This window comes from Leopardus geoffroyi, chromosome D4 (genome assembly GCF_018350155.1).
Source record: "Leopardus geoffroyi isolate Oge1 chromosome D4, O.geoffroyi_Oge1_pat1.0, whole genome shotgun sequence".
Classification (NCBI taxonomy): domain Eukaryota; kingdom Metazoa; phylum Chordata; class Mammalia; order Carnivora; family Felidae; genus Leopardus; species Leopardus geoffroyi.
In genome coordinates this window covers 80,389,599-80,404,660 of record NC_059342.1, presented here as the reverse complement: position 1 = coordinate 80,404,660, position 15,062 = coordinate 80,389,599, and the positions used below count along the sequence as shown (strand labels likewise).

Below are 15,062 nucleotides of genomic sequence, written 5' to 3'. Positions count from 1 at the left end.
GTGCTTTCTGAATTGCCATTAAAGATGATGGCGATGGTGATGATGCTAATTAGGTGACCGAGGATGGAGGTCACCTCCATAATTTTAGCAGCAGTACAAGCTCCCTGCCAGTACACATTAACTGCTCTTTAGACACTCAGAGCTGTTTCTTGGAAGTGTCTTTCTGTGGATATTTGAGTTTAGCCAACCTGACAAGCATACATAATATGGTAAACCAAGTAAAGGATAATGTATTGTCAATAACAGGCCAGCTCGAATAGGAGGCAAAGCTAGAGATGATTACTAAATTATTCTAGAAGGACTTCTGAAAGGACAAAGCCTGGTCCTGGGCTGGTTTTAATGGAAACCGTGGAGAGGGTTTGATAGAAGTGGGATGATGTCTCAGATGTCATGGAGCCAGGAAGAAGCACAATGTGGAGATGACCATGACAGTGGCTTGGCCACAGCAGACTGACCCAGAAACACTTTAGGGAGAGACAGTGACCACAATGAAGCATTATTTTACATTTGGGGACTTGCGGGGGGACAGACAGACTCAAGTGAACCTGTTGAGATTCTTCACAAATCCCATCATTCTCTTGTCAGAGGTCCCCCTGGAGGTAAGACATTGAACAGGTAGAGGCTGCTGCTTTGGCATGCCCTGATGTGTTCAGGTTTGATCTTGAAGAAACATGGAGCCAAAGAAGCCTTGTGCGCATGGCACAACATTATGAAAATAGTGTTTGAAGATTATCCACAAGTCCTGTTCAGGAAGAAGGGTGGTGGAAAAAAAGCCTTGCTGGGAGTTGCTTAATGTATCTTAAATATTTACTATACTACTTATACACCTGTTCAAAATATGTTTTTGTGCCTTAGAAGTTAGTCTTTGTTAACAAGCCTGACCAGGTGTCATCACCTCAATGCCAGGCCAACATTGCATGTGCTTAATTTCAACAAAGTTCCTTAGCATTTACTGAATATTTCTATAAGACTGTCAACCGCATGTCATGTTTATGTGTAACTTCTGTATTTATAGTTGTTTTAAAAAATAAAACTTGCTTTTCTTTTCACTCAAAGGATCCAGCAGGGTCAGAAGTTGCCATGGTAGGAGAAAAAAATTATACTGGAATTATCACTTTTCCTGACTTCAAGATTCCAGTTAATCCTAAGTATTTATTTTATTTTATTTTATTTTATTTTATTTTATTTTATTTTATGCAGATAATGGTTTTTTTAATTGAATAATTGATCTGTGTAGTTGCTGAGACCACTATGTACAGACATAAGAGAAGGTGTTTTATTTCTTGGTATCTTCTTACATGAAAGTGAAGGGCAATGTGTTTAAAACCAAGTGGATTTTCATGAAATCCTAAGTATTTTAACTTATTTTGGGGTAAAGTTGTTTCTCTTAAAAGCAGTGGAGGTGTCTGGGGTAATTTAATTGAACAGTCTATGGAACCATTTACATGTGACTGAAAGGTGCTGGTGTACACAAAGATTTGTTCTGGCTATCCTTATCAGGCCCTATTGAGTATCCTTCCAACAGAAAGGAAGGTGGAGCCTGCTTGGGCTCTTGTGCATTGAGGCAGGGGGCCTGATGTAATAATGCCAGCTGTAAGCACCAAGCTAGTCTGCTGTATTCAGTTCAGTGAGCACCTTTTACAACAAAGTCCAGGCAGTAGACACTGTGGGAGACAGACCCTACCCCCTAAATGCTGAGAGTACAATAGAAGAAAGAAAAAAAATGTACAAAAGGAAGATGTCCACTAACATGTGTTTAATATTCTATAGTGGATTTGGAATTTTCTCTGACATTTATTCCCAGAACTTGGAAGATATTTTGAGATCCAATTTGAGAGTTACATCGCATAATGTCTTGAAAATGTAACACCTCAAAGCGGTATTTTACTGCAGTAAAAGAACTGACATTTATGGATCCTCTACTGTGTACCAAGCACTCTGCTAAGTTCTTTCTTATTGCCATTTTCAAGGTAAAGAAATTAAGGCTCAGATAAATGTTTAGGCCTGTTCAAAACCACCCGACTTTAAATGGTGGACCTGAAATGGGAACCCAGATCTCTCTGGCCAGGTTCATCCGTACTCTTTCCTTCTACCACACTGTCCCTCTAAAAGGAATTTCACTCTGGCCTCAGTTGTAAAATTTTCAAAACTATATATTTGTACCATTTTGATAAGTTTCACCTGATCAAATGGTCCTAGAAGTGTACCCTTGACTTTCTGGAATGTTATATAGTGTAACATATATTAATATGTTTAAACTTTAAGCTTGGTTCATCAAATGAAAAAACAATGCCTTTAAATGAAAAACATTTTCTAGCTACATACTATGATATACTAGAGAGTGAGTCAGTAATATGAAAATAAATTTCAGTATATTTACAACTCCACCCAAAATGCATATTTTTGTTTATAATTTTAAAATGTCTTTCAAAAATAGTATATTAATTAGGTGGTGCATAAATCTGAAACTGCTGTCAGGGTCGTCTAAACATGAAGTTGTCGTCAAGGGTTTTGGAGCCAGAGTAACAAAGTTTGAATCCCAGTCCCACCACCTACTAGCTCTGTGTCCCTGAGTAAGTTACTTCACCTCTGTGAGCCTCATTTCTCTGATGATAAAATGGGGATAATAATATAACTTGTTCTATGGTATTTTTTGAGGATTGAACGAGTTAATACATGTAAAGCTCTTAAAACAGTGTTTGGCCTATACTAAGTGCTCATTTGAATGTTACCTACAGTCATTGGATGAGTTAGAGATACATTACTTGGTGATACTTAAAGTTTTAAGTGTATTTCTTTCACAGATACGGTTCATGGACAATTAAAGCTAAATACAAAGAGGACTTCACAACAACGGCAGTTGCAGTGTTTGAAGTTAAAAGCCATGGTAATTTCTCATAAGTTACTGAGATTTCCAATGTGTATTTTTGAAAACTTTTCTCAATGATTTCATAGACTAAAGACTCATTAAAGAATAAATACAGGGCAGTGAGGAGTGGTAGACAGAAGTGGACTGGGGGACAGAAGGCCAAAGACCTGGGGCTCTTAGCCTGGCTCACCTCAATTCGGTCACTGAATGCTCTGAACCTTGTTCCCTCATCGTCGTTCTGCAGAGAATCAAGTCCTGTAAGGAGGTAGGATTAGATAATGTTCTTGCAAGAAACATGGTTCTCTGACACTCTTAGGGATCATCTAGTCTGACCCCCTTGTCTGAAAATGAGGCTGGGTGAGGAGGGTCAGGCCCAGAGAAATGGGAAGACTGGTCTAGGTTTCACAACCACTTTGTCCAGGCCGACAAGGAGAATGGCACCTCCGACTTAGCCAGTGCTCCTTCCCATCAGCCGTAAAAATCAATGCTATGTTTGGAAAATTACAATGTTTAGAAAAAAAATAAAGTATAACTTACTTTGGAAATATTAATTGTACTAATAACTAACTTATTAATAATTCCTTCTGTTCATTTCTCATAGGGGCTAGATTATTAATTTGTATGCTCTTATGTAAATTTCTTTTTTTTTTTAAATATGAAATTTATTGTCAAATTGGTTTCCATACAACACCCAGTGCTCACTCATCCCAACAGGTGCCCTCCTCAATACCCATCACCCACCCACCCCTACCTCCCACCCTCCATAAACCCTCAGTTTGTTCTCAGTTTTTAGGAGTCTCTTATGTTTTGGCTCCATCCCTCTCTAACCATTTTTTTTTCCTTCCCCTCCCCCATGGTCTTCTGTTAAGTTTCTCAGGATCCACATGGGAGTGAAAACATATGGAATCTGTCCTTCTCTGTATGACTTATTTCACTTAACGTAACAGTCTCCAGTTCCATCCATGTTGCTACAAAAGGCCATATTTCATTCTTTCTCATTGCCACGTAGTATTCCATTGTGTATATAAACCACAATTTCTTTATCCATTCATCAGTTGATGGACACTTAGGCTCTTTCCATAATTTAGCTATTGTTGAGAGTGCTGCTATAAACATTGGGGTACAAGTGCCCCTATGCATCAGTACTCCTGTATCCCTTGGTTAATTCCTAGCAGTGGTATTGCTGGGGTAGGTCTATTTTTAATTTTTTGAGGAACCTCCACACTGCTTTCCAGAGCGGCTGCACAAGTTTGCATTCCCATTAACAGTGCAAGAGGGTTCCCGTTTCTCCACATCCTCTCCAGCATCTATAGTTTCCTGTTTTGTTCATTTTGGCCACTCTGACTGGCGTGAGGTGATATCTGAGTGTGGTTTTGATTTGTATTTCCCTGATGAGGAGCGACGTTGAGCATCTTTTCGTGTGCCTGTTGGCCATCCGGATGTCTTCTTTAGAGAAGTGTCTATTCATGTTTTCTGCCCATTTCTTCACTGGATTATTTGTTTTCGGGTGTGGAGTTTGGTGAGCTCTTTATAGATTTTGGATACTAGCCCTTTGTCCGATATGTCATTTGCAAATATCTTTTCCCATTCTGTTGGTTGCCTTTTAATTTTGTTGATTGTTTCCTTTGCAGGGCAGAAGCTTTTTATCTTCATGAGGTCCCAATAGTTCATTTTTCTTTTAATTCCCTTGCCTTTGGGGATGTGTCGCGTAAGAAGTTGCTGCAGCTGAGGTCAGAGAGGTTTTTCCCTGCTTTCTCCTCTAGGGTTTTGATGGTTTCCTGTCTCACACTCAGGTCCTTTATCCATTTTGAGTTTGTTTTTGTGAATGGTGTAAGAAAGTGGTCTAGTTTCATCTTTCTGCATGTTGCTGTCCAGTTCTCCCAGCACCATTTGTTAAAAAGACTGTCTTTTTTCCACTGGATATTCTTTCCTGCTTTGTCAAAGATTAGTTGGCCATATTTTTGTGGGTCTAACTCTGGGGTTTCTGTTCTATTCCATTGGTCTATGTGTCTGTTTTTGTGCCAATACCATGCTGTCTTGATGATGACAGCTTTGTAGTAGAGGCTAAAGTCTGGGATTGGGATACCTCCTGCTTTGGTCTTCTTCAAAATTACTTTGGCTATTCAGGGCCTTTTGTGGTTCCATACAAATTTTAAAATTGCTTGTTCTAGCTTCGAGAAGAATGCTGGTGCAATTTTGATTGGGATTGCATTGAATGTGTAGATCGCTTTGGGTAATATTGACATTTTAACAATATTTATTCTTCCAATCCACGAGCACGGAATGTTTTTCCGTTTCTTTATATCTTCTTCAATTTCCTTCATAAGCTTTCTATAGTTTTCAGCATACAGATCTTTTACATCTTTGGTTAGGTTTATTCCTGGGTATTTTATGCTTCTTGGTGCAATTGTGAATGGGATCAGTTTCTTTATTTGTCTTTCTGTTGCTTCATTATTAGTGCATAAGAATGCAACTGATTTCTGTACATTGATTTTGTATCCTGTAACTTTGCTAAATTCATGTATCAATTCTAGCAGACTTTTGGTGGAGTCTATCGGATTTTCCGTGTATAATATCATGTCATCTGCAAAAAGTGAAAGCTTAACTTCATCTTTGCCAATTTTGATACCTTTGATTTCCTTTTGTTGTCTGATTGCTGATGCTAGAACTTCCAACACTATGTTAAACAACAGAGGTGAGAGTGGACATCCCTGTCGTGTTCCTGATCTCAGGGAGAAAGCTCTCAGTTTTTCCCCATTGAGGATGATATTAGCTGTGGGCTTTTCATAAATGGCTTTTATGATCTTTAAGTATGTTCCTTCTATCCCGACTTTCTCGAGGGTTTTTATTAAGAAAGGATGCTGAATTTTGTCAAATGCTTTTTCTGCATCGATTACAGGATCATATGGTTCTTATCTTTTCTTTTATTAATGTGATGTATCACATTGATTGATTTGCGAATGTTGAACCAGCTTTGCAGCCCAGGAATGAATCCCACTTGATCATGGTGAATAATTATTTTTATATGCTGTTGAATTCGATTTGCTAGTATCTCATTGAGAATTTTTTTTTTCTTATTTTTTTTTTAATTTTTTTTTTCAACGTTTATTTATTTTTGGGACAGAGAGAGACAGAGCATGAACGGGGGAGGGGCAGAGAGAGAGGGAGACACAGAATCGGAAACAGGCTCCAGGCTCTGAGCCATCAGCCCAGAGCCTGATGCGGGGCTCGAACTCACGGACCGCGAGATCGTGACCTGGCTGAAGTCGGACGCTTAACCGACTGCGCCACCCAGGCGCCCCTCTTATTGAGAATTTTTACATCCATATTCATCAGGGATATTGGCCTGTAGTTCTCTTTTTTTACTGGGTCTCTGTCTGGTTTAGGAATCAAAGTAATGCTGGCTTCATAGAATGAGTCTGGAGGTTTTCCTTCCCTTTCTGTTTTTTGGAATAGCTTGAGAAGGATAGGTATTATCTCTGCTTTAAATGTCTGGTAGAATTCCCCTGGGAAGCCATCTGGTCCTGGACTCTTATTTGTTGGGAGATTTTTGATAACCGATTCAATTTCTTCACTGGTTATGAGTCTGTTCAAGCTTTCTATTTCTTCCTGTTTGAGTTTTGGAAGTGTGTGGGTGTTTAGGAATTTGTCCATTTCTTCCAGGTTGTCCAGTTTGTTGGCATATAATTTTTCATAGTATTCCCTGATAATTGCTTGTATTTCTAAGGGATTGGTTGTAATAATTCCATTTTGATTCATGATTTTATCTATTTGGGTCATCTCCCTTTTCTTTTTGAGAAGCCTGGCTAGAGGTTTGTCAATTTTGTTTATTTTTTCAAAAAAACAACTCTTGGTTTCATTGACTTTAAATTTCTTACTCAACTACTTAAACCATGTTCTCTGCTTACCAGGTTGATGAGGAGACAGAAAGGTATTTATAATTAGGAGAGAAGAACAATCCCATGTAAAAATTTGAATTATTAAACATGCTAAAACCACAGCAACAGAATATCCTCTGAAGCAATTAAACTGAATTTTAGAGTTGCTTTGTTGACACTCTTAGACGCTGTTCATATTTACAAAGTCCTTGCTCTATCTTTTCACTACCAGAGGGCATTTTTCTCTGACACAAAAAAGCAGCCAGTGGGAGCCTGGGTGGGTCAGTTGGTTGACCTTCCCACTCTTGATCTTGGCTCAGGTCATGATCTCATGGTTTGTGGGTTCCAGCCCTGTGTCAGACTCCGTGCTGCTTGCGATTCTTTCTCCTTCTCTCTCTGAGCTTCTCCTGCTCATGCATGCTCTCTCACTCTCTCTCAAAGTAAATTACCAAAAAAAAAAAAAAAAAAAAAAAGGCAGGCAGAACGTGAGACACTTGATTTGCCCTTCTGCAGCCAGCCCCTCCCAATTTGTCCTGGTCACCATGGAGCCAAGTCTCCCTTCTCTCTGAAAGGCAGCTTCTCCTTTTGGGTTAAGCAGTCTGCAGAGCAGTGCATAAGTAGGGTTGTGAAACCTAACGTTACTCCTTGAATGGGCAGAAGTGAAAGACATAGTCCTGTAAGCAGTCAAAAAGGATTCTTTGTGAGTTATAGCCTCAAAGAGCTGCACAGTCTAAAACTTCCCTTTGTTCTAATTCTCATTTTTGTAAGAAAGTTATTTTCTAAAGCTAATAACTAGAAGATGCCTTTCCTGAGAGTTGAAGATTTACACTTACATTTTGGACACTGAATAGAAAAGAAGAGTCAAACACTAGATGCTAAAGGAGCAAAGAATTTCCAATTTAATAAACATTTATCAAACCCTATATGAAAGGCACTTGGGGCAAAGGTTTATACAGGTTAAGAAGATCAGGGCTTGTCTTCATGGAGCTCATACTTTGATAGCAACACATGTGCTTTAATAAGGGCATCACTGCTAGAGCAGAAAGATGAGATTGATCCCTGATTTGAGGATAAAGAAGCTTCAGAAGCTTGATGATTGTCATAAAGAAGGATGGCTGTGTGACTGATACTGTTAAGTCCCATTGTACCGAAAAGTTTCTTGTTTGAAACATAGTTTAAACTGTATATCTTTTTTTTTTTTGCCTAGATTTACATTCAGTGAAACCACACTTCTTTATCTTAGTAGAACCAGAAAATTACTTCATTAGCCATAAAAATTTTGAGGACTTCAAGATTACTATAAAAGCTAGGTAAGAAAATAACTATTTTCAGATTAATGTAGCCCCTGAATGTGAAACAGCTTTAATTTCAAGACTTTTAATTTTAATTTTAATTTCAAAATTGACTGATTAGCAGTGCTTGCCTGAGGTCCTATGTTGAAAAAGACTTTGAGGTTCAATGTAAAAAATACTGTGATTAATAATATCTAATAGCTGTGGGAAGTGGATTCAAGGAGAATTGCCTGAAGTATATTGGCTGAGTTCAGTCTTGTAGTTATTCTACAGTCTTGTAAGCAAAGAACCCTAAAGATTGAAGTCATGGTGACTATTCGGGTGACTATAACTGGTTAGGTATTAAAAATATGATATAAAAACCATTCAGATGTTTATATTCATGACCTCATTAATATTAATTGGTCATACAACTTCATTATCAAAAGCAGTTCTAGAACAGATTGAAAATGCTCAGAAGTCATACTTGGCAGATGAGCTAATGAGAACACAGACTTGCCTGTTTTATATTTAAATAGGGAAAGTTTGTGTTTTTCATGGACTCAAAGGCAAATATTGGGCTAAACTGAAAATGACACGTCTCCAGGTTGGATGCGATATTGCCCCTTTGGCTAAAAGGAGCACTGGGGAGTGGCTCCCTGTTGTTGCCATACCATGCCACAGTCATGGAAGAAGGTGGCTCTTTACAAAGAGACCTGGGTCCTAAGCTCACTTCTCCATGAACTTGCTGTGAATTTAAAACTGTGGGAAGTTGAGCAAGTTTGTTTTATCCCCCTGGGAACCAATTTCATCATCTGTCAATAGAAATAAAAACACTTACTTTCCCCTGCACCTGCAGAGTGTAACAATGAGATGTACTACTGTGTACACAGTTCAAGAGTACAAAGCAAATTTCGCATTTTATCTGTATGTCATTACTATAACTGCTTTATCAAAAAGCAATTAATTATATTCCGTTTTGACAGATATTCTTATAGTGAGAATGTAACAGAGGCTAAAGTTTCTGTCTTTTTTGGGATAAGAGAAGATTTACATGGGAGTGGAAAAGAAATGATGCATGAAGCAACACAGAAGACAGAGGTAAAGAGAGATTGAGCTACCTTCACAGTCATGGAGAACTGAGGCAGTTCACCAGCACATGGAGACCGAAAGTGGGCTTTCACCCTCAAGAGGCCACGGAATTAAACAGAAGAGAACAAAACAAAACCAATAGAACTTCGGGCTTTGAGAAGTTCCACTGGTGAAAGCAGATAAGCTACAGAGATATTTGTCTTCAATCTGGAGAAGGTTCCATCAGATAGACAGTAGTACCCAAATTCTAGCCTCAGATTCTGAATAGGATGAGACGTGATGTCAAATCAGAGATGTTCCATCTCTGATCCTGCAATATGGCCTGAAGCTTCAGGCTTGAAAGAAATGACCTGAATATTAATCAGTTATAAGTATAGAATCAAGCTTATACTTTGTATTACCACAAGTTGTAACTACAATGTCATTGTCAGGTGAAGATTTTGCAGGCTGGTAAAAGAATTTGTTATTCCCTCTCAATGAATTCTTCTCTAATATTATAACTTCTACCTTTTTGTTCCCCTTAAAAAATCAGCTGATTGATGGAGTTGCACAAATTAATTTTAATACTTCAAGGGCAATTAAGAAACTGTCATATAAAAGTCTAGAAGATTTAAATAACAAGTATCTTAATATTTTTGTGGAAGTACAAGAAAGTACAGGTGAGTTCTTAAACTAATCTATCAAATTCATTTCTCATAGTTCTTGTTACAAAGTTTGAATAGAAATCTGCAGCTTATTATTGGTACATTTTGGGGAAGTGTCTTTGCCAGATGAGCTCCACCAAAATACATGTCCACCAGCTCTGTGCAAGGGAAATGCTCATGAAAGTGATGACGCCCTACTCCCACATGCTAAGGATAGACTTTTATGTTTCAAAAAGAATAGAATGATGGTACCAGAAAATTTTACTTGCAACAATTATTCACATTATGAAAGCATCCCTGAGTCATTTGTGTGCTCGCTTACCTATTATTAAACATTTTACACATATCTTATACCATACTACCTGGTATTTGTTTGGATGTTGCCTTGGAAATGAGAACCATCCACTTTACATGTGAGTGCCTCTTCTAACAGGATTATTGACTCCTTGAGGGCATGAGGCCCTGCTCAGTTATTTTAAGTTAAAAATGGGATAAATAATCTGACAAGTGGTCTGGAACAGGAGAACACTATCTGAAACTGGTGAACGGGCGTCTTCCCAACCTCCTGCAAACTGTGCTTTACTGGTCATGGAATGGCCAGGTTCTTCTAGGGCGACCATAACAATCATCGAGACTTGGATTAATAACTGTGTGTGAAATGACCAAAGAATGAATGGATAGCTTGTCCTTATCCAAATAAAGAAATGCAGAGGGATGGAGTGGGTACCCGTGCAGGTCTATGTACTACAATGTAGAACTTGCCAAATTCTAAGTGACACATTTTATTACCTTAGGTACATTCTTCCAAGAAACCAAAGTGACTGATATCAAATACGTCCTCTTACCTTACACACTGGATTTGGTTGCTACTCCTCTTTTCCTGAAGCCTGGAATTCAATACTGCATCAAGGTTAGATGATTAGAAAATCTAATATGGTGGATTTTATGGTCTGTGGGAGGACAGAGGAAAAGGATGTCTGATAGATCTTGCTTCTCTGTGACCTTCAGTACAGACACATGAATAGAGGGTGAGGAATAGACAAGGCAATGACGAATCCTGTGAGGAAAACAATGGTCTTGATCCAGATGTGGTAATAATTTCTTCCAACCCATGGCTTATGGGGCACATGGAGAAGTGCTCTGTTCTTATTAAATGTTCAATAACTGTACACTGATTGAATGTAATTCATATCATATATGCCTGGAGTGGTTAAAACATGACCTTAAGAGAACCCCATTTGCTGAATTAAATCCTACAAAGTTTGTGCTTGGGACTGAAGGAGGGGATTATTTTGGGGGTTTTCTTTTCGTAAAGAATCAATGTCAACCAATGAAATGGATTTGGTCAACAGGTACAGGTGAAGGATGCCTCTACCCATTTCGTAGGAGGGATTGCGGTAATCTTGAAAGCAAAAACAGTTGGTAAAACTCAGGAGAAGAGAGAACTGGATCCAATAAAAAGCACAACAAATTACAATGATGGAGTAGCTTCATTTGTGGTTAACGTTCCCTCTGATGTGACAACGCTGGAGTTTAATGTGAGCTGAATTCTCATTTGTTGTATTTTCAAATGTCGCCTCAGTCTGTGTCATAGTGAGTATACAGGAAAGATACGTGAGATTTTATGCATAAATCTAGTGAACAACTCAGACATTTGACTTATAGGCACAGGCAATAACATGTAGTGTACTGAACATTCCATAAAGGGTGTGAATCTGTCAATTTTGTAATTAGGAAATAATTTTTTCTTATGCTAAACAAAATACTACTCAAATCTAGAAAGTTTAGAAAAGAATTGCCAGGAGGATACAAGAATACAGTCTTCTCTTGTCCAGTATTTCCAGCTATCATCTCTCCCTCAGTTCCCATGCTAATTCTGCTAAAGAACAGCCTACATTCTTCTCCCCGTTCCATACCTCCTCAGATGGCTGAGATCTGGCTTCTGCCCCCACCATATCATTGAAACTGCTCTCACCAAAGATATCCATCAGCCATTTGCTATGACCACTGGATAGTTTTTAGTTCTTGTCTTTCTTCCATCTCTAAGACATTTGGTGTGATTGACAATTGTCTTTTTCTTTAAACAATGTTATGGCCTCTGTGATGCCACATTTTCTTCTTTCTTATTTTTCTTCTTTGCTTCCTTCTTTATAGTCTCCATTTTGGACTAATAATCCTTAGTTTGCCCTCTAAGTGGAAGTGATCCTTAGGGTTCTATTCAGACCTTCCTTTCTTCTTATGTGACACATTTTTTATTTGACATATTTCCTCTGTCATTCCATCTGCTCTCATACCTTGTGCTGAAGACTCATCCTACAAGATTCCTACAGACACCATTTTCACCATATTTTTTTCTTGGATATTTCAAAGAAGCTAAACATTGCTTTGTCTAAAACTGAGGACCACTACCAACCTCAAACCTAGACCTCCTCCCAGTGCCCTGTTCAGAGAATGGCCCCACAGCAAACCAGTTCCTCGCTCTCCTCCCACTCTCCTTACTGAGGCAAAGGGGGTGGAGTGATCTTTCTGAGACACAAAAAAGGACCACAAATAGGACCTTGCTCCCTTCTCCAAACTCATTGCTTGCCACTGTTCCTATGGCTCCTCAAACTCCAGCTTCACTGGAAAGTTTGCAGCCCCCTGACACCCAGTGCTCTGTTGCCACAAGGCCTTTGTAACCCTACCTGGACTCTCCAACCCCATTTCTCTGATTCCCTTGCTCCTACTTATTTGGGGGTCAGCTTTTAAATCATGTCCTGCAAGAAGCCTTCTCTAAGTACCCTGTGCTAATCAGGGTAGGTATCCTTTACTCTCTGAAAGCCTCAAGTTTTCAAATTTCTTAAGGGCAAGAGCTATGTCTATATTGTTCACCGTTGTGTCCCAACAACTAGCATAGTTCCTGACACATGTTAGGGACCACTAAACATTGATTGGCTGAATGTATATCTATTTCCAAACCTAAACAAGGGCTAAATGTTATAGTCTCCCTTTCCTCTAATAGCATGAACCATTTTTCCTTTACACGTGTTATCAAATTACCTTCCCCAGCAAATGACATCTAATTCTTCAGCTTCATGGAAAACATAAGTGGTTGTAATCTCTTGTTCAAGAACTGGCACAGCATGGCACATATATTTATAAGAGTGCCCTGTGACCCTGAACTTTACCCTCAAGAACAGATCTTGTTTACTCTCCTAAGAATTGAGATTATTTACCACCATTTCCATTCACAACCAATATCTCTATTAGCTTTTAAGAATTATTGATCTCACGGTTCATGGGTTCGGGCCCCATGTCCGGCTCTGTAATGACAACTCAGAGCCTGGAGCCTGCTTCAGATTCTGTGTCTCCCTCTCTCTCTGCCCCTCCCCAACTCACTTGCACTCACACACTCTCTCTTTCTCTCTCTCAAAAATAAATATTAAAAAATTTTATAAAAAGAATTATTGCTACATCCCTTCCCATATTTCCCCCCTCTCCAAATTCCTAGTTCCTGCCAACCTGTGGCAGAAGGAAATGAGTCAGTAAGCTGGCATGTCATTTAAGAAAGAGAGCCAACTTTAGATCTAAGATCTTTTCTTTGACTTTACTGCACTCTTCTACAATAGCCTAGATTTTCATAGTTAACTTTATTATTTTTAAAATTAACATCCTTTTCTGTAATCTCTTGATAATGTGGCTTACCATGATGTTAAGGCAGTAGAATACTAATATGCCTTTTCATAAGATGTTGTGAAACTTGAGAGATGTATAAGGTATATGGATACATTCACACATGTCAAGCGCTAAAAGCCAGACCTGGCAGTAAATGGGTACTAGAAAAGTGTTAACATTTACCATCTTCATCATCATCATCATCATGTTAAGCCTCAGTGTTGTACTTTTTTTTGACACTGTCTTTTTAGGTCAGAACTGATGATCCAGACATTCCAGAAGAATATCAGGCCAGCAATGACTATCAAGCTGTGGCCTACTCATCATATAGCCAAAGTTTCCTTTCCCTTAGCTGGACAGACAGTCACAAGAGTTTGCTTGTGGGAGAACATCTGAGCATAACTATTACCCCTAAAAGTCCATATGTTGACAAGATTACACACTACAATTACTTGGTAAGCTCAATAATATCTTACATTCACCTAGACCCCTGCTTGCAACATTTTCTTTACTTATGCAAATAATCCTTTAAATGATTTCTTATGTGACACAAAGTAGTACCCAATTGATATTTAGTGAATGAATGGATGAACTTACATAGCACTTTATAATCTGTAAAGTACATTCACAAACATCCTCATAACAGAGCTCACAACACTTCTTTGAGCTCGGTGGACAATGGAACCAATTGGAGAGGTCAAATGACCTGCCATATGCACAAGTTTTTAGTGGTATGTTTAGGATTTTGTTCAAGGTCTTCTGAATCTTGGACTGATATTCTCTGCACAGCATGATGCCAAGAGTTGATCACAGCCTTCATTCAGTCCCCAGACCAGTCAGTGACCTCAGCAATGTTTCATGACCAACCAAGAGCATTACCACGTTTTAGATTGCTAGGCCTTGCTGACATTCCTTAAGAACATGCCCTATTTACAAAGGGAAGAATTTAAGTCCTGTGCTCAAGAACAGATATAGTGATTCCAGGCATTGCTCACTGCTGTTTAAAATACAAACTAGCAAGGATGGCAGCATGATATATTGAAAAAGACATGGGCTTTGAGTCAGGAAGATCAGAGTTCACTTCCTGGATAAATCCATGTTCAAAAACAAACCTTGGGGCGCCTGGGTGGCGCAGTCGGTTAAGCGTCCGACTTCAGCCAGGTCACGATCTCGCGGTCCGTGAGTTCGAGCCCCGCGTCGGGCTCTGGGCTGATGGCTCAGAGCCTGGAGCCTGTTTCCGATTCTGTGTCTCCCTCTCTCTCTGCCCCTCCCCCGTTCATGCTCTGTCTCTCTCTGTCCCAAAAATAAATAAACGTTGAAAAAAAAAATTAAAAAAAAAAAAAAACAACAAACCTTTAGAAGCAAATAGTTCCAACCTATCTTATTTTCAGTGACTGATAACATCATCTTGTTTACTAAGCCATTTGTTGGAGTAAGCAATAACCTTATCAATTCTGAGAGAGGAACCTTTTAAGATAATGGGGCAGTTTACATCTCTGAGCTTCAATTTCTACAACTTCTAAATGGGCTAATAAAATCACAACATACAATTGTGAGGATTAAATATGTCCATCTATATATACCTAATGCATAGTAGATGCCCAAGGGGTAGTAATTCTGTTTTTTTTTAATCACTGCCTAATTACTAGTCCAA

The 15,062-nt window shown here is 38.8% G+C and overlaps 1 protein-coding gene across 1 annotated transcript in view; it reads left to right on the top strand.

The window, feature by feature from the left end:
• Window positions 1–1,035: 1,035 nt before the first annotated feature.
• Window positions 1,036–15,062, top strand: part of LOC123593213 (complement C5-like) — a 37,194-nt gene continuing 23,167 nt past the window's right edge. Inside the window, exons 1-8 of the mRNA XM_045468811.1 lie at window positions 1,036–1,148; window positions 2,805–2,887; window positions 7,955–8,057; window positions 9,005–9,119; window positions 9,643–9,769; window positions 10,549–10,664; window positions 11,107–11,292; window positions 13,660–13,863. Of these exons, the coding sequence (XP_045324767.1) occupies window positions 1,081–1,148; window positions 2,805–2,887; window positions 7,955–8,057; window positions 9,005–9,119; window positions 9,643–9,769; window positions 10,549–10,664; window positions 11,107–11,292; window positions 13,660–13,863 (1,002 nt within the window). The 5' untranslated portion in view covers window positions 1,036–1,080. The remainder of the gene's footprint in view (window positions 1,149–2,804; window positions 2,888–7,954; window positions 8,058–9,004; window positions 9,120–9,642; window positions 9,770–10,548; window positions 10,665–11,106; window positions 11,293–13,659; window positions 13,864–15,062) is intronic.